Source organism: Pelecanus crispus, chromosome Z, assembly GCF_030463565.1.
Source record: "Pelecanus crispus isolate bPelCri1 chromosome Z, bPelCri1.pri, whole genome shotgun sequence".
NCBI classification, from domain to species: domain Eukaryota; kingdom Metazoa; phylum Chordata; class Aves; order Pelecaniformes; family Pelecanidae; genus Pelecanus; species Pelecanus crispus.
In genome coordinates, this window is record NC_134676.1 from 32,399,322 (window position 1) to 32,425,127 (window position 25,806).

Sequence of the window (25,806 nt, forward strand, 5' to 3'; positions counted from 1 at the left end):
CAATATCTGAGGGCATAGCTTGTACAAAATTCAGACTATATGAAATACTTTAAGATAGTTGAGTGGGAAATTCTTTTTAAACACTATTTTATACCGTTAGAGGTTTAATCGGTTTGAAATATACTTATGTGGATATGGTAGGGGTTAAGGAACTGACCTTTTCAGTGTTATGCACATTTTATGTAAAATCCATTGTTAGATTAATGGGATAAAACAAGTGCTTGTATCAGAAGCGCAGCATTTTGTCATGAATTACAAGTATTTCTATATTAAAAAAGGAAGCTTTTTAAATTTTTGCTGAAGTTAATTGACAGGTTTTTGTCAAACTAGTATTTTAGGAATGCTACGAATTGCAGTTGTTCTGTTGAAGGAAATATTTCTGGCTTTGTTGATACTTGGCTAGGAATTGCTAGTCTGTTCTTGGAGTGAACAGACGTTCATACTCAATGAAAACCTGAAGTATCCTGCTTAATTTGTTAGACTAAAAACAGGGAAAAAAGCACTAATTGTGTGGGGTTTTGTGGTTTTGTTTTTTAAATTGAGCCAGAACAGTCTGCAGCTTCATTCCAGCTCTTAGAGGCTTTGCTCCAGTTCAGAGCAGACTTGGAAGAGAATAGTATTGGCCATTAGCCCACATTCTGGGATACTTTCCTCCAGTGAGCACAAGTACAAAGTCCCACTTCAATTAGTTCAGTCTAATTTTACCACCTTATTTCTAAAGTCATTACAAGATAAAACATGAAGAAATACGTACGGTAAGATAATAGAATGGTAAAATAAAATTAATCTCCACCTGTGACTTAAGAAAAGTAGCAGTACATACAAGCAAGCTTGTAGCTTTGTAACCTGTGGCAAGGTACAGTAATGTTTTTTGAGGTGTTTCCAAGGGAATTTGTATAGATAATCCTTTGTTTCACGGTGAAGAGATGTGTAACACCATCACAGCAGAGGCTTCCCTGTACTGAACCGATAGTTATTTCTGTTTAGAGTTTTGGCAAGGAGAGTGACTTAAGATTTGTCGCTTGAAGAGACAGCATGCGGTGACTTAATGCTGAGGATATTCTTGCCTTTAAAAAAGGCAAAACCTAAAAAACTTTACATGGCTAATAAACTAAATGTGGTAATCGGAGATTCTTTTGCCTCAGATTTCTTCATATCCTCAAGTGGAGCCTGCATTTGGGGATGGGGGGAAGTGATAAGAATGTTGTGTAAATTTAGAATGAGACTTCAGTGCTGTAGATTTTTAAGTACCTGAAAATGCTTTAAAAATTGAAGTTGTTTTCTAACCAATATGGTCACGTGAACAAGCTAGTGTTTATATCCTGGTTTACAATGATGCTTATATGTCTGGTTACTGTATTCATGTCCTACTCTTTCTGACACTTTCAAAGCTTTTTCCTTTTCTATAGCAAGGTGGTTTGTAGGTGCCATAAATTACCTCATCAGTGGGGATTTTTTTTCCTGATGCAGGGGACTTAAGATTAGTGTGTACAAAGGTTTTGAACTTTAAACTCTGCAAGGGTAACTGATGACGTGTACAGTTAATTAACTTACTAAATAATTTTTGTTCAGAATTAAGCTTGTGATAAACTTTAACAGTGTGGTTTCCCCCTTAAGTTGTTTTTGGCATTGGTTGGAAAATGTATTTTTAAAACTATATTAGTTGTAGAATTTTTCTTAACCATTATGGCACTTGCTAGCCCTTGATGTGGTTCAGGAGGCTTAAAATGTCATCAAGAAATCTTTGCAACTGGAATAATAATTTGGTAAACCATTTAGCTTTTTTATGTGAATAGTTGATTAATATGGTAGCTAGTTATTTCTATTGTCAAACCACAGAAACCTGTTATTACTCAATGGGTAGAAAAGGCACTTAGTACACTAAGAATTACTTTTCTAAACCCTTATTCATTCTTTATAGTTGTTTCTATAGACTCTAAATTTTTGTTTGTCCAGTTCTTGCCAGTCTGTTGTGTGTATAGCTCTGGATTGAGCCAGACATACTTCATCTTCAGCTGGTGGCTGCCTGCAGCATATGGTGGAGAGGTGCAGGTTCAGGGCTGAGGAGACGCTAGTCACATGGAAATCAAAGTTCATAATGTAACTTGTTTAAGAACCCTTCCTAAAAAGCATGGTGGGCAGTGAATTGTTAGTGAAGAATCACACGTTTAGAGATGATGATGCAGGGTCTTTTAATCAAGTATAAAAAAAATTAAGTCCCTAGCTGTACAGACAATTCACTAACTGAATTCTTCATGTGAACCATTTTAAAACAGTTAATAAACGTTGTGCAATTGTGCTAATGCAACAATAACAGCTGTTGTCAGTTTTTTGCTTGTGTCTTCAAGGAGAGCAACTCAGAATTCTTGGTGGTGTAAATTCATTTAGAAATGCTGTTTGCCCTGTTTTTCTCACATGTATAATGCTCTTAATAGTTGAAACATCAAGGTGCTGGGGTTTTTTTTATTTTTTATTTTTTGTTTTTAATTCCAAGAAGTACTACCGAAGAAACCATTTTAGCAGCAACAATTAAGAATATCATAGCCCCAGAGGAGTGTAAAAACATTGTGCCTCATTTGTATCCATTATTTCTTCTAAAGATATTTACTGGTGAACAAGTCTGGAATCTTTACTATTATAAAATGTCTCCATTACTTCCCAAGCAGCTGCGATTTGACTAGTGGGAATGGATGCTACTAACTTGTTTGTTGTTTGTTTGTTTGTTTAATTAATGCAATACCTGCCATTAGCCACATTAATTTTTTGGGGAAGCATAGTATTTGTTGACTGTGAGAGCATCTCTGAACTTTTCTGAACTATTATCCAGCCATAACAGCTACCTATATAACTATGGTTATTCCAGATAATAAGGTGGAAACTCAAATGTAATGCTATTTCTTCCTCTGGAATAGAATTCTCCAGTAATAAGCAGAAAACCATGAACTTTATATTGAAAAATTGAACATTATTTTGAAATACTTAGAACAGACTAAAAAAGATGATGTGTTATATACCTTAATTACAAATGATAAAGAAGTGCTTAAGTACATCCTTTCAGATTCTGCTATAATTACCTTCCTAAGTATTTCTTAGTTGCTTCTGTTAGCAGCGACTAAGTCTGGTAATGGTATTTCTGAGTGAGCGTTGTCTGTGGATCATGCTTACATCACTTAACTGCTGTGTGTGTGGTGGAGGACATAAGTGCAGTACTGTGCTGCTAGAAAAATTAGCTGGCTGGTGTCTTGTTTCCTCCCTGAACCTCCCCCCACCCCAGATAACAAACTCCAAGGAAATTCTTCCTCCCAATTCAGGGGAGGCTAGGTGACTATGCTTCTGCATGGTGCTGCCTGTTTCTTGAATTTAGGATGCTTAACATTTGTTGGGTTTGGGGTTTTTTTGGGGGGTGGGGGTTTAAATACACCTCTCCATTTTCTCATTTTTGCATCTTGCGTCATAGTTTGAGTTTATATTTTTTTTTCTCCTAACAGAATCAAAGTGTTACTTCCAGAGCCAGTTCTTCCCCTGTAAGAAGATCAAATGAGTACAAAAAATTATGGCTTCATGCTAAGAATTTTAGCAATTAACTTATTTATAGGCTCTCCTTTCATTTTGCAGAAATCAGGTTAGAACTGAACAGCTGGAGAGGGTTAATATGGGGAAAGCTGAGAGAATTTGGGGAAACAGGGCAAGCCCTTAAGGTAGACTTATATTTACCATTCCTCTTTATCCTTATTTAAAAGGTGATTCATGAGATACAGTTACATAGGCTTTCAACATCTGAAAGACATTTTGTATAGTGCTCTGTTCCCTGCAAACAAGCATATCACTAATGACATGGTAATTAGGGAACAGAGAATGAACCTGTTGATTTAAAAAATACACCTTGATCTTCAAGATCTGAAACTTCCCCATAAACCTCCTATTCTAGCTTTAAAAATCCAGCGTGGCATTCCTAATCTTTCCATGTTTGGGGTTTTCTTGGATTGCAGATGTAGTGGGAGATTTTTCTCAATTCTGAGTGTTAAGAGGTTCTATTCACAGGTTTAGTTACCTTAACAGATGCTGTGTGAATAGAAGAGAAGTAATTATATTTGTTTCAACATGCAGCTGGTTGGTCACTGGAATGTGTTCATTCCTCTCAATTCTTGTGCAAAAGTGAGTTACTTAAAAGTTTGGCTACAATGTAGCAGATGCTGATGTGGCAACCCAGACCAAACATTCTTTCCTGCTTCTGTCAGCAGCACACATTCTTCATTTAAAGGTCAAAGTAACTTAACTAGTAAGGCTGACTCATGCAGATGTGAATTATATGAACACACTGTACTTTTGATTGTGCCCCCTTTGTACCCATAGTAAGGGTTTCTTTTTGAATAGATGAATTTGATGTAATCACAGGCATTGAATTAAAATACTGACATTTTGGAGTTTCAGTCATGATGATGGTGCCTCAATGGAAAAAGATATACTCTGCAGATGGTAACAAACTTGCTGAAACTAGCTCATGAAACGGAAAATATTCAAATATTCTTGCAAACTATTTTTATCAAAGGTACTTAAAGAAAAAGAAGCCTCCCCACACAGGGACTTGAAATTATCTTCCAGCAAAAGACGTCTTTCAAACCATGTTGTTCCCAATCTGGCTTTATCCTTTGTGCTGTGCAGAAACACTGTGTTTAGATGTGGTTAGGTACCTCAGTCAGTTACCACAGGCATGTTACATGGTGTGTTATACATAAATAACAGTAACGTTTATGCATTGCACAACCCTTTTCTCTCAATTTTAGTCATTTGCTTAGAAAAGTCAGTTGTACCACTGATTCTTGATAACCCAGAATTGTTTCATCTTGCTTAGGAGTATACTATCTGGACCTCTGTGTCCACATGCATTGAAAGGCATATCTCCAAACACCTGGGGTTTTGTAAGTATTTCTCCAGCCCCCAGGATGCTGCATTTCAGATTGTGACATAGAGATTTTAAGGAATTAATCCTGTATGATAGAATTTTTATCTGTGAAATCCCTGACTCTAAAAGATGCCGGGCCAAATTGGGTGGATTTGGCTTCATGAACTTCAAGAAATGCAGTCTCATTTACTGTTTAAAAAACCCCCACAAGCACCCCACAATGCTAGTATTAACTAGTCACTTTTTTTTTTTAGTTTCAGGCCTCCTGTCAGTCCATGATACCTAGCTTAAATGAAGTGCTATTCTTTCCCAAGACGGCTGTAGTTTTTAACAAATTTTCTTTTGAAATGCAAAACAAACATTTTAATAATTCAGTGTTTATACAAGTTGCCATCTGTGGGTGGTAGATTAACTAACCTTACAGTAATATTTCTCAGTTTTTGCTATAAACCTTCATGGTTTTTTTTCTGGAAATATGTTACTAATTCTGCCTGCTAACTCCAGAATGTCAAAGGTTGCTTTGGTCTTACCTTAGCTAGCATATGTCTTTGTCCTTGCTGCATAAGAAAAGGTGTAATATCCGTCAAAGGATGACAGATATGAATTTTGTGTTTGCTATAAAATGGTAATGGAATTAAGACACTTGATATCAACTGAGATAACCAAGGCAGGAAAGAGATTGAGGTCTCCTTATGGTGTCGAACTTATCTAAAACTGTGGCTGCTTTGGTGTCTGCCGTGTCTTAGGCAGTTGCATGGGTTACCCCGGTGCAAAATAAAAAAAGTGTTTTGTCAGTTAAAATCCAGGTAAAGATTACATAGATTTTTGTACATACCTATTAGTTTCTGACTAATGAAGTTATACTAAACTAACTTGTCTACAATGCCTGTTTCACGCATAGTTTGCTTTGTTTACTAGCATAATGCTCATGACATGGATGAGCTGGATGACATGCTACAATACTTATGATTGTAGGTCAGTTTTCATTTAAAAAAAAAAAGAGTTAATAAAACATGGCACATCTGATAACCCAGACAAATAAGGAATACTTCAATGATGCTGTATTGAGTTTTAAAATAACTGGATTTCATTGGAGAATGGAATGTGAAATTTAAAATGAGGAAAATAAAAATTGGAAGCTTTCTACATCTAGAAGTTGATACTGTGTAATGGTCTGTTTAAAGGAAGAGAATCAGTGCTCAGTCATCTCTTTTCTTAGTAGGTCTTAGGTTTATTATTAATTTGCTATAGGGAGACATATTCTTATGAATTACTGTAATAAATGTCTACCTGTTGTGTTATGAACACTGAATTAATAGCATAAACATTGATCTGGCAAAAGGAAGTGAAGAAACATGAACATTTTACAGTCTATAATATCTGTAATGCATCTTGGCAAAGAATGAATTGGAGATACTTAAAAATTCAACACAATTAATGGAAACAGTTGAATACCATTTTATTGAATCAATTTATATTAATGTATATCACTTATTTTAAGATTATAAAGGTGGGCTACACAGCTATTGTAATGTTTGTTCTCTGTTCATTGTCTTATTTTGCTTACATACTCTTTATAGGCATATAGCATGATATGACAGACTAAACTTTTTGCACTAAAATTACATCTTACATATTAAGTGCTGCTTGTGGCAGGTTGCACATGAGTGTCTGGTGTATATATATAGAGGGGGAAAAAAGCCACAGGAATCTTAAGTCAGTAACTCTGATCTCTTGAGGGATGTCATGTTTCAGTTGTAGTGTTTCTCTTTTCTTTTAGAGGAAGCCCACATCTGAAGGGAACCCCACATTATAAGGAAGAACAATGTGCTCCTTCATTAAATCTAGAAATGAAGAAAGTGCTGGACTTGCAAGCCTCTATCACAAGGTATGCTGACTAATCATGTCTTAAGAATTTTTCTGCATATAGCGGTTACTTGTTAAAAATTGAAGGGGAAACTGGATGAAAAAAAAACTTCTAGTAAGTTTTTAGACTTACTAATAGTAAGTTACTAATGGTAAGTCTAAGGAGGTGAAAAAGTTAATTGCTGTTTAAGAATTCTTTCTTTCTGTGCTTGACTATATTGATATTTTTGGCATATAGAAGTATATAGCACATGTATTACATTATGTTACTATAAATGTGTTTGTCCTTGGGCTCGAAGTATGGATTAGAGATTTCATGGAGACATAGGTACATAAGAGCAAAACTGTATGTAGCATTTCAGCATTTCTCCAGCTGCCCACAGAGGGGCCCTATTTGTCCTGGAAAACCTTATTGTTTACCTCTTCCTTTTTTTGTGGTGATTGCCTGCCCTATACGTAAGCTTTGAACATGCTAAATAAGTGTGTTTGAAAAGTTGGTGAAACTGTATAGCATTGGGGTGGGGTAGAAACAAAGTTTAATTTGAGAAGAGGTCCCATAGGAGAAAATGGATGTTGGAAGAAATGCAGTATATACTGGAAAAAGCTTTCATGGGAGGCTGCAGGTTGTTATCTGCATGCAAATAGATTAACAATAGTTTTCAGAATTTTTGAGATGTTGGGGGAAGGATTTAGGAGCAGTCTAATTTCTGCTTCATCAATGAGTTTAGACCACAGCTTAGAAAGTGTTGTGGATTAGTTACAGCCTAGGCAATATTGGTAATTTTCTGGGGTAGATGAATAATTGATTGTTGGCAGCAATGTCTTATGTTTAGTCAAAAGTATTAAAATGGTCTTCAGCAGTTCACATACCAGTTAAACAATTACTCTAACAATACAGACTTGTTCATTAACTCTTATTCCTGGAGAAAACCAGGGACATATACCACATTTTGCCAGCTTGGTACCTTTACTGTCTAGAGGACTTAGGCACTTAGTTTGTAATTTATTTGACCTAACTTCTCAACATAGTTGTTGATACAAGAGGCAGTAATATCGTGTTTGTTACATTAATTGATTTTTCTGTGATGTTGATTTGAGAGGCAGTTTTTTAGAGAATGACAAATCCATTTGTTAGTTTGCAGTCCATGTTAGAGGATCTACTTGTTGCTACTGCTGATGGATTTCTCCATCTCGTGCACTGGGATGGTATGACTAATGGAAGGAAGGCCATCAACCTGTGTACAGTTCCATTTTCTGTGGACCTGCAGTCTTCTCGAGGTAGGTTTTGGATTTTTTTATTGCTTATGATAGTTAACTATTGGCAAAATACCATCCAATATAAAAAAATATATCTGTTCTCAAGCAGAGATGAGAAAAATATGCCTTTTGTGTATGTGAGCAAAACAGCCTGTTTAAATTAGTTTTTTCTGTGAAGTAATAACTAAACAACTGAAAAGTCTGTTGGCTTGTATGATTGTGTTCATGTATTTTTAAATTATGGATATTTTCTCAGCAGGTTCATTTTTGGGCTTTGAAGATGTTTACATCAGGGATATGGAGTACTGTGCCACGCTTGATGGTTTTGCTGTTGTTTTTAATGATGGCAGAGTTGGTTTCATTGCACCAATGTCAAGTAGATTCACTGCTGAGGTATATTTCCTTCAGTACTTCTAGCATGCACTCTACAATAAATGTGTTTTCCTTGGTCTCTGCATTTTAGTTAGCTTTCTACTTTAAATTCTGTTCAGCTGCAAAGAAATTAAAATTCAGCAACTGCTTAAGAGATAACATAAGAACAAGACTATATTTCATACCGTAATTTGAACTAGATTGTTCTAGGGCTAGTACCTGTCTATGGGAAAACATAATTGATAGTAGATTTAATTTTTTTTAATTGCTTCAAAATGTCGTTATAGTTCTGAGGTCTTCTTACTGTCTCTGTGACAGACTTCCTGTTGGTAGTTATAAATGGGGTGATAAGAAGTGGTTTCTCCTATGGCAGAGTATCATAGGTGCTATTTCTAGCTTTTAGCCATAATCAAGTCTAACTCTTCTCATAGTGACAAGGATACTTCAGAATTTGTTTTAAAGGAACCTTTTCCCAGTTAGGTGTTTTCTTACCTGTAATTCAGCCTACAAACTGTACTACATTTTGTCACTATTTTAATTACAGAAAACCCAGAAGGATTTGTGTAGCCTGTCCCAAATTCCTTCACACACTGTCCTGGTTTAGCCCCAGCCAGCAGCTAAGCACCACGCAGCCACTCGCTTACTCCACCTACCCTGATGGGATGAGGGAGAGAATTATAGGAGTAAAGAGTGAGAAACACTCCTGGGTTGAGATAAGAACAGGTTAATAATTGAAATAAAGTAAAACAGTAATGATAATAATAACAATATAATAATGATAATGATAATAATAATGATAATATACAAAACAAGTGATGCACAATGCAGTTGCTCACCACCCACCAACCGATACCCAGCCAGTTCCCAAGCAGCGATCGCTGCTCCCTGGCCAACCCCCCCTGGTTTATATACTGAGCATGATGTCCTATGGTATGGAATAGCCCTTTGGTCAGTTTGGATCAACTGTTCTGGCTGTGCCCCCTCCCAGTTTCTTGTGCACCTGGCAGAGCCTGGGAAGCTGAAAAGTCCTTGACTAGCACAAGCAGTACTTAGCAACAACTAAAAACATCAGTGTGTTATCAACATTCTTCTCCTACTAAATCCGAAACGCAGCACAATGCCTACACTAGGAAGAAAATTAACTCTATTCCAGCTGAAACCAGGACACACACTTACAATATCTCTGATTTCAGCTGCTGCAAATGGGAATTTCTTTTCTGGTTTTCTGTTTTGTCTTCATCCTTTGTACCGCCTACTGACTTTTTTTTATGCAGTATCAGGAATATTCTTGCCTTATAGGTATTGATTTGCTTTGGTTATTCAGAGCTCTGATAAACAGTTCCCTTACATACTGGCATCTTCCTGTAATTTTTATTAAGAACAATGAAACCAGTTTTACATATACTGGATTTTGTTTATCAGTTAATCTTGATATTTGCAATAGAAATTTTCTGAAGTGATGAAGGTCAACTGGCAGATCTGTGATATGGTGTACATGGGTAGCACATGGGTAGAAGCTGACTATCATGAATAAAAGCACTGTTTAACCAAAAATTTTGTTAATTCCTTTCTTTACAGCAGCTCCATGGTGTTTGGGCACAAGATGTGATTGATGGAACTTGTGTGGCAGTAAATAACAAATACAGGCTAATGGCATTTGGGTGTGCCAAGTAAGTTTTGTAAGGTTGGTTCAGTGTCGGGGGAAAATTATTTCATTATAAAGCTTAAGTAGTAGTTTCTTCTTACCAAGTTGTATTGCAAGAGCTGTAAAGATGAAAATGGTCAGTCTTCCTAGAGATGCTATAATCTGCTCTGTCAAGACAGTAGGAGGGAAGACAAAAGAAATGATTGCCTGCTTGAACTGCAGTTGAAATTGATGATTGCTGTTCAGCTCTGGAAAAAAATAAAAAAGCGGCTGGGCCAGTAGCAAGGATTGGAAAGTGCTGCTGTCCAGTTTATCCCAAAGCAGGATTATAAAGTCAGTTTTAAGCAGTTAATTGTAATACTATTGGACAAGAATCAGCACTTTGCACCCAACTGAGAAAATGCTCTGTGAAGTGTTGGTTTGGTCAGGGAAAATATTGCCTGTTCAAGTAACTGTGAATATTTATAAGTTAAATATTACAAAAGTGCTCTTAGTCATGTTTTGCTTGCTGCTCCTTCAGGACAGTTCCTCCTGTATAATACTGCTTTAGCTGGTCTAGAGTGCAGCTTCCCCCCCCTCCCCGCCCCAGTTGTATTTTATTTGGTTTTTAGAACATTTCAAAATATCTGGGTAGTTTAGTCTTCAACTGTCTTCTTAAGAAATAGGATTCTTGATTTTAGTAACAATGCAGTGTGGTGGGTTTGCTCCTGAAACAGGAATAGTTACTATAATTCATTGATCTTGGTATGCCTTAGTACACTCCTAATGAAACTTTAGCACTCGGTGAATACTGACTTCCCTCATGGATTGTCTTGCAGCTGGAAGCCATAAGTACACATGGATTGTGTGTGCATGTGTATTTTCAGAGAATGAAATAGTTTTAGTGCACTAGTTATTATAGGGCTGGTGTTTTGGGTCCTCAGCTGCCTTCTGGAAAGTATCTTACAAATTTGTTTCATGAAGTTCTTTGAGTGTTACTTGACACAATGTTTCTGTTCTAGATAAATTTCGTATTGGTGAGAAAAAAGCAGCTTTTATTAACCTCTTGAAACTGATGAGAAATCCAAATGGTCTGTAGTCTAAAGAATGTGTAATCTCTTCCAGCGGCTCTGTGCAGGTTTATACGATAGATACCACCACTGGCGCCATGCAGTTTTCTCATAAATTGGAGCTGACACCAAAACAATATCCTGGTGAGCTACTTTTATTGCTAGAATTTTCCAGCTGGTTTTAGGGTATTAAAGAATATTTTTGTCCTTGGCTAGTTAACAACTATTTGCATTATCACTGATGGGATTAGTATTTACTCTTGCATGTTTGTAGTGATTTACTGTTGTGCATTTGGTTTTTTTAGCTGCTTGCTTTTAACTGACCTTTGGATGTGTTTCATATGTGAGAGTCTGGGGTGGTGTATTTTTGGGGTGTTTTTTTTTTTTTTTTTAACTGAATCCGAGTTAGCAATTTACAGACAGTGCTGCTTCTGGTTGTTCCTTTTCTGGTTGTTCCTTTTTAAATGCTGCAGATCTTAGTTCTCACATGTAGTCCTGAAATTACTTTTCTATTACTCACCTGAGAAAATGAGAGATTATTGTCAAAACTGATAGTGAATATGATAGAGGTGTGAATTAACTTGAAACAACTGACATGTAGGGTAAAACAACTGGTACGTAGGAAAAAAAAAAAAGAGTAATTTAGCACCCTGCCTGAACTGCAGTGAACAAAAGCTCAGTGGAATTTTTCATGTAGTCGTGATGATACTCATCATCAGGCTTGAGGGTGAAAAACGTATAAAGTGCGTAAATTGTGTCCTCAGCTGAAAATATGTGCCTATTAGGTTTCAACAAAAAAATCAAATCTGCAAATAACAGCTTTGCAGTTGTGCTAAGTGCCAAAGGAAGAGGTTTCAAGGGTGAATATAAAATCTTCTTTTGTTCTAAAAATCATTTTACCAGAATTGTGGTTCTATAGTTGTGTCATAGCACAGTGTGTTTCTGGCCTGTTTTCATGTATTCTTCATTTCATATTAAACCAAACGTATTGGAAAGAAAACCTGAGTTCTTCATTTGCTACTTAGTCATTTTGAGATGGTCAGTTCGATGAAAGCAGCAAAGAAGTTAATTGAAAAATATTTATTTCCGTATATTTTTGTTTCTATTCTTAATGGTGAAAGCAGTTGAAGGACATTTGATGTTTTTCACATGGTATTGTATTGTCTGTTTTTACACAGATGTTTGGAATAAAACAGGACCTGTTAAACTAATCAGATGGTCACCTGATAGCTGTGTTGTGATGGTGACCTGGGAATGTGGAGGCTTGTCCTTATGGAGTGTTTTTGGTGCTCAGCTTATCTGTACTTTGGGAGGTGATTTTGCGTGAGTATCTTTTAATGAAATTGTAACATGTTTTATTAGAAACCTTTATTTTTCTAATTAAAAGCATTTAATTAGAAACTAATTCACTGAATTAGATTTTTAAAATCTTTTTCCATTATAATTCCTTAGATATTGGAATCACTGAACAATATTTAGGAGGAGATCATTTGAATATAAATGAAAATGTATTATTTTATTTTTGTAGTGGTCTTCTGGCCGTAAAAGCAAATTACCCTAAAGGCAGGCTTTAGCAGGCAAATACAAAATTCCCTCAGTGCCAGTATATATTTACTGAAAATGTGCTAACATCCCAAAATGACAATTCAAACACTTTATGCTAGACATCTGACAATTGCATTGCCTTTTATACAGTGTGATGGATCAAACAGGCTTTATAATTTGAGGTAAGATTCAGTATAGAACCATATGGCAATACAAAGATGGGAAGATAATTTCTTATTTTCATGAAGTTATTTCCAAACTCAAACTTGTTCTGTTCTGTTTTTAAGGTATGGGTCTGATGGTGCCAAAAAGGACCCTCTAAAGATCAGTTCTATGGTAAATATGAATGTAAAAATACTGTAATACGATGGCTGTTAATTTTTAAAATTATTTTTAGTAAGACAGATTTTCAGAAAATCAATCTGGATTTCTTTAGCTTTATTACTTTTAAAGAGTAAGATGCCTTTGCTACACTTGCTAACACCAATGTTGTATTGAAGGAAGAGGGAAAAGGGGACAGCTGCTGATTTTTTTTTTTTTCCATGTATGTGCCTGATCATGATGTGTGCATGATATGCCTTTTCTTGGCTTTGCTTTTAATATTATGAATGAACACTTCCGGTTTTTCTTAAATTTTTTTTTTTTTTGGTAATCTGGTGCTGTATTTCAGAGTACAATAAGACACAGAACAACCCTAACTGTAAACTTACTTATTTCTCTAAAATTATTAGTTTATCTTTTGCTGTTGAAGTAGCTTAACTCAGAACATGAATTCAAGAGAAACTTAACTGCTGTTGTTTTAATACAGACTAATTAACCTGAAATCCTGCTAGTCTGTCAAATCAGTAGATGTTGATAATACCAAACACAATCTTCAAGGCCTTTTTTACAAACCATGATGAATTTTGTACAATACTTCTAAAACATTTGATTTTACTTATGTATAGCCTAGTTGCCATGAAGATTGACAATTTTAAACATGCATCCCAAGTGTATGTACATGTTTGCAAGGACAGTACTATGTGCCTTTTAAAAAGCCCCAAAGACTGACATTCTGATACCATTGAATTTAATGAACAATGACCAGTGTAATTTTGGGGATCAGGATTTTTTTCGTACTTGATTCTGTTTGTGGATTTTTTGTTAGTTGCTTTAAGCTGCAAACTAAACAGTCTTCATTTCTTGTGTGGATATCTTGCATAGTTAGTTTCCATTTAATCAACATTTTTTACATTAAAAAAAAAAGAATTTAAGCTAGATTCCTACTGTTCTTTGTGGATTTTATTGCTCTGGGTTACTTATTCCTATGATGATACATTTTAGAACACCAAACTGTTTTTTTTAACAGGGTCATGTCTATCATAAGATCAGTTACAGTAAGTTTCTGTAGTTCTTATTTTCTGAGAACATATAGTGTTGGTTTTGGGTTTTTATTATGGTTATTCTTTTACATTCAGACCTGGGGATCAGAAGGGTATCATCTGTGGGTTATTGATGGGAGTTCTTCAAACATGAAGCCTGAAAGAGATGCAAATAATGAAGCTCGCCAATTTGGTATTCTGCAGTTTCATTTCATCAAGAGTGCACTCACTGTTAATCCTTGTATGGTGAGTTTTTTGTTGATAAATATATCCTTATTTTCCAGCATATTTTGAGTTTTAGGTGACCTCTGCGTTACTGTCTTAACAGTTTTTAAGTCTGTTTTGCAGCCATTAGACTGGTCGTCTCTTTTTGTCATAGAGCCTTTAAAATGGTACTTTGAAAATATTGCAATACTGTAACATAAAATCTACTAGTACATACTGATAGAAAAACTGAGAACTACCTTAATGCTTATTTTTGATATTGTTTATGTAGAGTCTGTTATTATATTGATCATGTGTTTTCCTTTGTTTTCTATGCGTGGAGTTCAAGGTTGCTTTTGTTTTTTTGTTGTTTTGTTTTGGTTTTAATGTAGAGTAACCAGGAACAAGTCCTCCTTCAAGGTGAAGATCGCTTGTATTTGAACTGTGGAGATGCAACACAGACTCAGAGTCCCAGAAATACTTCAGCACACTCTGAACATAAGCCTACCAGGGAAAGAGGTCCATTTTCAGATGGCAGTTTAGATTCTCAGGGTTTAAGCACTTTACTAGGACATAGACATTGGCATGTTGTACAGGTAATTGCTGCTGGTTGCCCGTATGTGCTCTGTGCTTGTGAGAGTTTATAGGGCTGGAATTTGCAGCTGATCTCATCACTCTGTCATACCCTTTTCCTCTAGTATGAGATCATTGCCTTTTCATTGCCTCTTGGGTTTCCCCTGGTACAGCTTTTTTTTATTGCCAAATGATAGAGGAATGTTGGCCATCTCAGCCTTGTGGCTATGAGTTTGCATCCTAGCCAATAAAAAAATGTAAATGTCTTTTTGACTTCAGAAAGGAGTAGTTAAATTGCTTTCCTATGCTTTGAAAGGGAGAATAAGTGCAACAAGCAAGAAATCCTTCAGGGATTTGTTCTGTTACTTATGCAGATTGCTTTAAGCATATTTAGTGGTGAATACAGCCTTCGGACTTTGACTGTATTTTCAAGCAGTCTTAGATGGCATCTATTTAAGCATGTAATTAAAACTTCACAATTTCAAGCTTGCGAAGAAGAAATTATTTCCAGGGGTAGTAACGGGACAGATTCTATTTTCTCTGTAATATAGAGGAAAAAGTAAGTAACTTTTAATCTGCAATTCTAGTGTGTGGTCTTCCATGCTTGAATTGGTAGATATTTTTCTAAATAAAGGTTTTTAAAGGTCCCCAAGATTTTGTTTTTCCCATAGTACATGAATTGGTATTATTAAACAGCACTTGACTCTAGGCATGTATATCAGGTTCTAGATACTGTTGAATTTCCTTGCTAGCTCGCTAGGTAGCTCTTCTGTCTTCTGAAACTGGCACAGGAGGGGGAAGTCTTCATTCTGTGTAGGAGTAAAACTAACACAGTTGGAATTACTGTGAGGAGCAACATACCCATAAGAACAGGCAGTGGTTGGGTAAGAATAGCACCTGGCTTGTATCAGACCAAGGACTGGAGTTTGAACCTGGATTTGTGTCACCCCATGTGATATGAAGAATCCAGAATCAAGATTTAATTTGACACATCCCAGTCAAGTGCTCTCGTAACAAGGCTTTTGGATGTGCTGGTGTGTATTTCTGACCAGATTAGAAATTTTATCCCAACGTGGGAAGTCTCTCCTGAATGCTGTGTTCCTCAGAACTTGCATGTTCCTGTGAAAGGTTCTAATGGAAGAGAATTACCTAGGTGGGGAGAAGAGCAAATTTTGACTATTAATCTGTAATGTAGTATTAGCTGTTGTATGTTAATGCATTTCTGTATTTCTTGTATTAAAAGCAGGCTAACAATTAGGCTTCAGTAATTTTCGTGGGGGCGGGGAGGAAATAATTGTATTTAAAAAAGAGATCCCAACATTAAAAACCTTTAAGCCAGTGTTTTGGGAAAACATGGACATTGTACAAATTCCTTTAGAACATTATAATTAATCACTACTTTAATGGTGCTTGGTATAGTTACGAGGTTTTGGTTTTCTCTTATTTTTAGATTCATAGTACATATCTAGAGAGCAACTGGCCTATAAGGGTGAGTTATTTTAAGAATATATTCTTGCTTCTTTAAAAGTGTTGGGTTTTTATAACTGTTCCTTAGGGTTGGATGAGCTCTGGAAGATGAAATCATTGTTTTAAATTACAGGAAGAAGAATATATACTAGACAGTAAAGTAGAAAACGTGAAGATACTTTACAAGTTTTGAGTCTGAAATTATATTGCCTTGTAGTGATGTACTTGTATAGCATATATCATTTAAATAAGTTCCCTCCTGAGGTTCTGTTTTTTTTCTCTTTGAACAGTTTTCAGCTATTGACAAGCTTGGACAGAATGTAGCTGTTGTTGGCAAGTTTGGTTTTGCACATTATTCTCTACTCACCAAAAAATGGAAGCTGTTTGGAAACATTACCCAGGTGAGAGGTTATGGTACTTTATTCAGGTATACTGGGGAGGTTGTATTTGTTGGAATGTGACTCTTGGAGAAAATGAAAAAAAAAAAAATCTTTTTCCAATAAGCAACCTGTAGACACACTTAGCATGTGTTTTTCATAAAATGGCTGAAATACATATCTTGTGGCTTTGGCACAATAATTTGTGTCTGATTATTAAGAGGTTTCCAAACCTGAGTGTGTATAGTCAGACACTTACTCCCATATGTCTTATCTGAGAGTTTGTGTGAGACGTAGCTTTGGATGCCAAGCTTTTAAATTCTGGCCATGAGAAGAAAGTAACTTGAGAGAGTTCAGGGATGCCAGTAGCATAAGGAACTGTGGAGCTGTGTGTTGTAAGATGATGTTTGTCCTTCACTTACTATTCTTTAGTACTTTGGTTTTTTTAAACAACAAAAACTTCATATACATAGATTGTCTTGCCACTATCAGTAAAGCTTATACAGATCATGTATGGCTTTCAGAAATTACCCATAGAATGTACGTGTGTGTGTGTGTACAAGTGTATAAAAATACATATATATATATCATTTGCCTGCTTTTTTCTTTTTAGGAGCAAAATATGATGGTAACAGGTGGCTTAGCATGGTGGAATGACTTCATTGTTCTTGCATGTTATAATTTAAATGATCATCAGGAGGAGGTGAGGTATTTTTCTTCAAAGTAAATATATCATGTTTAGAATATCTGATCTGTTCTACAGTAGTATTATAAATATGAAAAGCTTGGTCAGTTGCTGACGGCAGCTGCTCCAGAGCCAGCCCAATCCACAGCAGAGTGGCAGGTCTGGGTGCACAGTGGGGTTTCCTGGGGCAGGGAAACAGCAGGGCAGTGAAGAGCCCACAGGGAGCCGGCAGCTCTCATGGGAGGCGCTGATGAGGCCTGGACGTTGCCAGAGGAACCGTGGCCACCTCCACACCTGTACAAAGCACTCTGGGGAGCGTGAGCAACCGGGGCATGGCGCAGCAGTTTGCACAGAAGGGCGTGCAGGAAGGGTGTCATCATCCGACCAGCTCACTCAAAAGGCGAGTTCAGTTGGTGGTCACCCTCTCAGAAGAGAGTCTACCTCGACTTTAGCAAAGCTTTTGACACCGTCTCGCATAATATCCTCCTCGGGAAGCTGGCAGCTCACGGCTTAGACAGGCATACTCTTCGCTGGGTAAAGAACTGGTTGGGTGGCCGAGCCCAGAGAGTAGTGGTGAATGGAGTTAAGTCCAGTTGGCGGCCGGTCACGAGCGGTGTTCCCCAGGGCTCTGTTTTAGGGCCAGTCTTGTTCAATATCTTTATCAATGATCTGGATGAGGGGATCGAGTGCACCCTCAGTAAGTTTGCAGACGACACCAAATTGGGTGGGAGTGTCTATCTGCTGGAGGGTAGGATGGCCCTGCAGAGGGACCTGGACAGACTGGATCGATGGGCCGTGGCCAACTGTATGAGGTTCAACAAGGCCAAGTGCCGGGTCCTGCACTTGGGTCACAACAACCCCATGCAACGCTACAGGCTTGGGGAGGAGTGGCTGGAAAGCTGCCTGGCCGAAAAGGACCTGGGGGTGTTGGTAGATAGCCGGCTGAACATGAGCCAGCAGTGTGCCCAGGTGGCCAAGAAGGCCAACAGCATCCTGACTTGTATCAGGAATGCTGTGGCCAGCAGGAGCAGGGAGGTGATTGTCCCCCTGTACTCGGCGTTGGTGAGGCCGCACCTGGAATACTGTGTCCAGTTTTGGGCCCCTCACTAAAAGAAAGACATTGAGGTGCTGGAGCGTGTTCAGAGGCGGGCAACGAAGCTGGTGAAGGGTCTGGAGAACAAGTCTTATGAGGAGCGGCTGAGGGAACTGGGGTTGTTTAGCCTGGAAAAGAGGAGGCTGAGGGGAGACCTTATCGCTCTCTACAACTACCTGAAAGGAGGTTGTAGTGAGGTGGGTGTTGGTCTCTTCTCCCAAGTAGTTAGCAACAGGATGAGAGGAAATGGGCTTAAGCTGCGCCAGGGGAGGTTTAGACTGGAAATTAGGAAAAATTTCTTTACGGAAAGGGTGGTCAGGCATTGGAACAGGCTGCCCAGAGAGGTGGTGGAGTCACCATCCCTGGAGGCGTTTAAAAAACGGGTAGATGTGGCACTTCGGGATATGGTTTAGTCTGGTCTACCCTTGATTAGTCTAGAGTGGGCTTGGTAGTGTAGGTTAATGGTTGGACTGGATGATCTTAAAGGTCTTTTCCAACCTAGATGATTCTATGATTCTATGATTCTAAGAAGCTTAGCTATGGTATCCACCCGGTGGAAAGCCATGTCCTCTCCACTCGCCAGAACTGATGTGGCTACCCAAACAGAGCTCCCATGAAAATGTGCAGCCACCCAGGTCTTGGGCTGCAGGGCATGCCAGAGCCTTTTACTGGTAACAGATGGCAGCAGTGAGAACAGCTGTGTGAGGTGTGACCAGGTGGATGATCTACTCAGCCTGGTTGCAGAGCTACAGGAGGAAGTAGAAATGTTAAGGAGCATCAGGGAGCCTGAGAAAGAGACAGACTGGCAAAACCAGGCTCTGCCATCCCTGAGACAGAAACAGGAACAGCCACCAGAAAAAACAGACCTGTATCCTCCCTTCGCCAGGGTGAAGGCAGTCGCTTAAAGGAGAGGAGTGAATGGAGGCAAGTCCGTGCTTGGGGCAGCAGGCAAACGCCGTCCTTGCCCACCTCGCCTTCCCAGGTGCCCCTGTACAACAGGCTTTGGATGTGGAAGGCCAGTCAGTGGCTGATGTGGCTGATGGTCCATCTACACGAGAGGTGTTGCCAAGGTCAGAAAGGTCTACCCCCCCATATCAAGACCACCACCACGAGGAAGAAAAGATGGGTTATAGTTGTAGGTGACTCTCTTCTGAGGGGAACAGAGGGTCCAATATGCTGGACAGACCCACCTCTTAAGGTGTCCCCTGGGGCATGGGTTAAGGACATCACTAGGAAACTTCCTAGCCTGGTACAGCCCTTGGACTCTTACCCATTACTGCTCTTCCATTTGGGTGGCCATGAAGCAGCAATGCATAGTCCAAGGGTGATCAAAAGAGACTGCAGGGCTTTGTGACAGTTGGTAAGAGAATCTGGAGCTTAATCTGGAACAGGTTATTTTTTCCTCTCTCCTTCCAGTTGCCAGCAGCAGCATTGGAAGAAACAGACAGGCCCAGTCTATTAGTACATGGCTCCATGGCTGGTGTCACTGCCAGAATTTGGGGGTTTTGGATAATGGGATGGGCTACACAGCACCAGGCTTGCTGGCATCAGGTGGGATTCACCTTTCTCAAAGGGGGAAGAGGGTCTTTCCTCACAAGGTAGCAGGGCTGATTGACAGAGCTTTAAACTAGACTTGAAGGGGGCGGGGGATAATAGTAGGCTCACCTGTAACAAGCTGAGGGGTGACACACCAAGGTTAGAGGGATGGGGTGTGCTAGTGAAAGTCCTCAGCTTGTTGCTCTGAGACTTGCTGCCTACACTGCAGCACACTTGAAGTCTTATGGAGATTAGGTGGGGGCTCTTGAGGTAATAGGAGCCAAAATGGAAACACCAGTGAAATACCTCAAAGGAATTAAGGGGTATTCCTCTAAAAAAGTGACACAGCCGACAGCCCAGGTGAAGTGCCTGTACACCGGTGCACACAGCATGGGCAACAAACAGGAGGAAATGGATGTCACCATGCTGTTACAAAGCTATGACCTAGTTGCCATGACTGAAACTTGGTGCGATGAATCCCATGACTGGAGCATGGCTATTGATGGCTACAGGCTGTTCAGAAGGGACAGGCAAGGAAGGATGGGCAGAGGCATTGCCCTCTACATCAAGAAATGGATAGATTGTGAAGAACTGTCTTTGAAGAATAGCAGCGAGCAGGTTGAAGGCTTATGGATAAGAATTGGAGACTGAGGCAACAAAGGGAACCTTGTGATTGGTGTCTACTATAGGCTACCTGATCAAGGGGGGCCTATTGATGAAGTCTTCTTACTCCAGCAAACAGGAGGCATTGTGCTTGCAGGCTCTCATTCTTCTGGGGGACTTTAACCACCCTGACATCTGCCAGAAAAGTAGCACAGGGAGCTGTAGGCAATCCAGGAGACTCCTGGAGTGCATTGAGGATAACTTATTAAGCCACGTATTAGGCAGCCCAACCCGAGGGAAGGCCATACTGGACATGATGGTCACCAACACAAGTGAGCTAATTGGTGACATCAAGATTGGAGGCAGCCTGGGCTGCAGCAATGATGCACTGGTGGAGTTTGCAGTCCTGAGGAATGTGGGTCAGGCAAAGAGTAAAGTCAGGACCCTGAATTTTAGGAAAGCAAAATTCCAGCTGTTCAAGGAGTTAGTCAATAGGACCCCCTGGGAAACTGCCCCCAGGGACAAGGGAACAGAACAGAGCTGGCAGATCTTTAAGGACATTTTGCATAAAGCGTAACAGCTCTCGATATCCAGGTATAAGAAATCAGGAAAGGAAGGGAAGAGAGAGACCAGCATGGCTGAGTCGAGACATGCTGGTGAAACTAAAGGGCATGAAGGAAATGCACAGGCAATGGAGGCAGGAACGGGTATCCTGGGAAGAGTATAGGGACGCTGTCTGGTTGTGTAGGGATGGAGTCAGGAAGGCCTAGGTGTGGTTGGAGCTGAACTTGGCAAGGGATGCAAAGAATAAGAAGGGCTTCTATAGGCATGTCAGCCAGAAAAGAAAGCGTATCCCTCCGATGAACAAGACTGGCAAACTGTTAACAGTAGACGAAGAGAAGGCTTAGTTACTCAGCAACTTCTTTGTCTCAGTCTTCACTGGCAACCTGTCTTCCCACACCTCTTGAGTGGATGGACCACCAGGCAGGGACTGTAGGAATGAAGTCCCACTGTAAGAGAAGATCAGGTTCAAGACCAGCTGAGCAACCTGAACACACGTGAGTCTATGGGACCTGATGAGATGCATCCCAGAGTCTTGAAGGAATTGGCTGATGTAGTTGCCAAGCCACTCTCCGTGATATTTGAAAAGTCACGGCAGTCAGGTGAAGTCCCTGGTGACTGGAAGAAGGGAAATATTGCACCCATTTTTTAAAAGGGTAGAAAGGAGGACCTGCGAGCTACCAACTGTCAGCCTCGCCTCTGTGCCTGGGAAGATCATGGAACAGATCCTCCTAGAAGCTATGCTAAGGCACATGGAGGGGACAGGGAGGTGATTCGAGACAGCCAGCATGGCTTCACCAAGGGCAACTTCTGCCTGACCAACCTAGTGGCTTCTGTGATGGCATGACTACATCAGTGGACAAGGGAAGAGCTACTGACATCATCTATCTAGCCTTATGTAAGGCCTTTGACACAGTCCCCCACAATATCCTTCTCTCTAAATTGGAGAGGTATGTGTTTGGTGGGTGGAGTGTTCGGTGGATGAGGAATTGGCTGGATGGTCACATCCAGCGAGTAGTGGTCAACAGTTCAATGTCCAGATAGAGATTGGTGACATGGTATCCCACAGGGGTCCATATTGGGACAAGAAGTACTGATTAATATTTTCATCAATGACAGAGTGGGATCAAGTGCACCCTCAGCAAGTTTGTGGATGATACCAAGCTGAGTGGTGCAGTTGACACACCTGAGGCATGGAATGCAGTCCAGAGGGACTTGGAGAAGCTTGAGAAGTGGGCCTGTGTGAACCTTATGACGTTCAACAAGGCCAAGTGCAGGGTCCTGCCACCTGGGTTGGGGCAGCCCGATACAGGGCTGGGGATGAAGGGATTGAGAGCAGCCCTGCGGAGAAGGACTTGGGGGTACTGGTAGATGAAAAGCTGGGCAGGAGCTGGTAATGTGTGCTTGCAGCCTGGAAAGCCAAGTGTATCCTGGGCTGCATCAAAAGAACCATGGCCAGCAGGTCGAGGGAGGTGATTCTCTCTCTGCTGTACTCTGGTGAGACCTGACCTGGAGTACTGCGTCCGGCTCTGGAGTCCTCAGCACAGGAAAGATGTGGACCTGTTGGAACAGCCCCAGAGGAGGGCCACAAAAATGATCAGAGGGCTGGAGCACCTCTTCTATGAGGAAAGGCTGAGGGAGTTGGGGTTGCTCAGCCTGGAGAAGGGAAGGCTGCAGGGAGACCTTATTGCAGCCTTTTAGTACTTAAAGTGGGCTTATAAGAAAGACAGGGACAAACTTTTTATCAGGGCCTGTTGCAGTAGGACAAAGGGTAATGGCTTTAAACTAAAAGAGGGTAGATTTAGGCTACATATACGGAAGAAATTTTTTACAGTGAGGGTGATGAAACACTGAACAGGTTGCCCAGAGATGTGGTAGATGTGCTATCCCTAGAAACATTCAGGGTGAGGTTGGATGGGGCTCTGAGCAGGGGGGTTGGACTAGATGACCTTTAAAACTCCCTTGCAACCTACACTATTCTATGATTCTATAATACATAGGTGGCTTTTGGTCCCATTCAGAAATTCTTTATTAATTTGTAAGTAATTCTTTGCAGAAAGTTTATTATTGCTATTAAAAATATTTTCTGCTGACTACCATGAATCTGCTCATTGTTCTGAAAACTTTGTGACATTTTTGCATGTTAGCACAAAGCCTGTTTTGAGGTATTTAGTTACAGTATTTTGGGACACTTTTGTAAGGTTTTAAATTAGATGAGCAGAAGAGCTTTACTTACTCTTTGCTTCTTAAAACTAATGAATAAAACTTCCTTGTGTTTGTTGTTCAGTACTTCAGATTTGGCTGTACTGTTCTTTAACCACTTTGGATGCAATAATGTAATGCAATGCATAAAACATTTGATGAAACAAAAACCCAGTGATGTGTCTTGCTAGAAATCCTTGATAGTCATTCCACAAAAAAGAAAATAATTGAATATGGATATTAGTTTGTTGGTCAACAAAGCCTGTATTCAAACTACTGCTTTTCCTTGTAGCTGAGAATCTACCTGCGAACGTCTAATCTTGACAATGCATTTGCACACATCACCAAAGTGCAAGCAGACACGTTACTACTGAGTGTCTTCCGGGACATTGTAATATTATTCAGAGCAGATTGTTCCATTTGCCTTTACAGTATTGAGAGAAGGCCTGAAGGGTGAGTATCAGTATTTAAATGCTTTTGCAGTAATGTGCTTGTAGATCTGTTGTCAGTCTGAGTAAATTCTTAGGGTAATATAAAGTTGTTTGATAACTTGTGGAGTCAGATGTTTAAAATACAGAGGGGTAGGTGTTACCTGCATGCACAAGTGATAGTTCATGAGTGTTGTTGCTTGCATGTATGCAGATACGCACACTAGGTGTGGAGGTAGTGACTGACATATGTGCATTTCTAGCTGTTGGTACGAACATGTTCTAGCTGGTAGGAACTTGAAAACTGAATCTAGATAGAACAAAAAGGTACTAAAAGGCACCCACATATTTGACTATTTTTAATAAAAGATGTTTCTAACATGAGAAGTAATTGGTGGAAGGAATGGAAGGAATTGGTGAGGGTGGCAGTGGAGTAGCAAAGATGAAGAGAGAAAAAGTTTGGTCTGTGGTGTGGTTGTGGGGAGCTGTTTTGGTGCAAAAGAAGCAGCAATGCAAGAACCAAAAACTTTCAGACAGTTAAGATTAGTGAACCTAAGGAGGAGATGAAGATTCCCAGATAGTTTTTGAAGTGCCTAAGCAGGTGGTTTTTCTTACAGTTACAGCATCTTGGTTTCAGCATGAAGAGACATTCTTTTTAGCAGAAAGCAAGCTGTTGACCCACTTTAGAGGAAAATATTATCAATGCTTTTCAGAGAAAACTCCAACTAAACCCAAACCCTGGAATTGTCTTATTGATAGAGTCTTAGTCTGAAATACCTGATGTTGTCTCCTATCCACTCATGGCTATATTCCCCAAAAGTATCAAGATAAAGTAGCCCAGCTTAGGTTTATTTGGTAACTTTATATAGAGTAGATATGTGGGCCTGTGGGATTCCTGGTTAAAGAAAAGTCATTTTGGTCTGTAGAGTAAACTGTTTGCTGAGGTTAAGTTGCTTATTTTCATTATGTTTACTTCAAGATACTAATTTTTGTGTTAAATCCTATTTTAAAATTCCTAAACGTAGTTATCTTTCCTTTCAGTCTTAACCCTACTGCCAGTATCCAAGTTCTTCAAGAAGTGTCCATGTCCCGGTACATTCCTCATCCTTTTCTTGTAGTGTCTGTTACGTTGACATCAGTGAGGACAGAGACTGGCATCACCTTGAAGATGCCTCAGCAGGTAACAGGTCTATAGTGCTCAAAACTTAAAATAATCAGTGCCTGGATTTGTTAGCTTAGTCCTCAAAGGTTACCTGGCTGATAAATGAATCATAAATCAGTGGTTCTTCTATGTGGTAAAATGTAGAACATGTTTTTTTCTGGTGCTTGTTATACAGACATTTTATGTGTGAATTCGGGAGTGTGTGGAAGTAAAATCAAACTCTTACTTCTATTGCATATCTTCTCTTGTCGTCTTGTAAAGTTTGGGGTCAAATCTTGGAGGACAAATTAAACTTAACTATGTCAAGGGTATGTTTCTCTATTGTGTATTAAAAGTTGAACACCAGAGCAATCCATGGCATTAGGAAGTACCTTTCTTGAAGCAACAGGTCCATTACTGAAAGAATAAGCAGAAAAAAGGAAAAGATGGCATATGATCCTATAAGGTTACTTCTGGTCAATTTCCTACTACACTAAAATAAAATCAGGTAATCTCTCCCCCTAGTTACATCAGGAGATAGGCCGACAGCCAAACAATGAGTCAGGTGTGAAGATGAAGCCCTGTCTTAACTCCAGGAAATTATTCAGGCCACTAAAAACACAGTGCAAAGAGAATTCGGATTTTTGTTGTCTGTGGTGTAAACAAATCAAGCTTAACTATTTGAGTAGCTGCAATATGAAGTGTATTTTCTCATCAGTGCAGCTACCTTAAGATAGTTCGAAGTTGTGTTGTCTGTGAGGCAGGCCCATAGACATGTGAAGGTATGTATTTTTCTATACATACCAAAGCCACTGGCAAATATGAAAGCAATGGCACAGATGTCAAATCTGAAGGTGTGTGTGCTTGCTTCCTTCAGTTCCTTCAGTTAATTCTGATTTAGTGGCCCACAATACTGAATATGGGTCCTGAGACTTTAA

At 39.4% G+C, this 25,806-nt stretch overlaps 1 protein-coding gene across 6 annotated transcripts in view; it reads left to right on the top strand.

The window, feature by feature from the left end:
- The window catches only part of RIC1 (RIC1 partner of RAB6A GEF complex), a 59,276-nt gene that overhangs the window by 21,782 nt on the left and 11,688 nt on the right, over positions 1-25,806 (top strand). For 3 of the 6 annotated variants that reach the window (XM_075725919.1, XM_075725923.1, XM_075725925.1), the window contains 14 exons: positions 6,684-6,791; positions 7,905-8,047; positions 8,283-8,419; positions 9,977-10,068; positions 11,148-11,236; positions 12,271-12,415; positions 12,925-12,973; positions 14,095-14,244; positions 14,595-14,798; positions 16,226-16,264; positions 16,533-16,643; positions 17,233-17,322; positions 23,592-23,752; positions 24,769-24,907. In XM_075725919.1, the coding sequence (XP_075582034.1) occupies positions 6,684-6,791; positions 7,905-8,047; positions 8,283-8,419; positions 9,977-10,068; positions 11,148-11,236; positions 12,271-12,415; positions 12,925-12,973; positions 14,095-14,244; positions 14,595-14,798; positions 16,226-16,264; positions 16,533-16,643; positions 17,233-17,322; positions 23,592-23,752; positions 24,769-24,907 (1,657 nt within the window). The remainder of the gene's footprint in view (positions 1-6,683; positions 6,792-7,904; positions 8,048-8,282; positions 8,420-9,976; positions 10,069-11,147; positions 11,237-12,270; positions 12,416-12,924; positions 12,974-14,094; positions 14,245-14,594; positions 14,799-16,225; positions 16,265-16,532; positions 16,644-17,232; positions 17,323-23,591; positions 23,753-24,768; positions 24,908-25,806) is intronic. The other 3 variants (XM_075725920.1, XM_075725924.1, XM_075725921.1) reach the window with 3 other exon arrangements.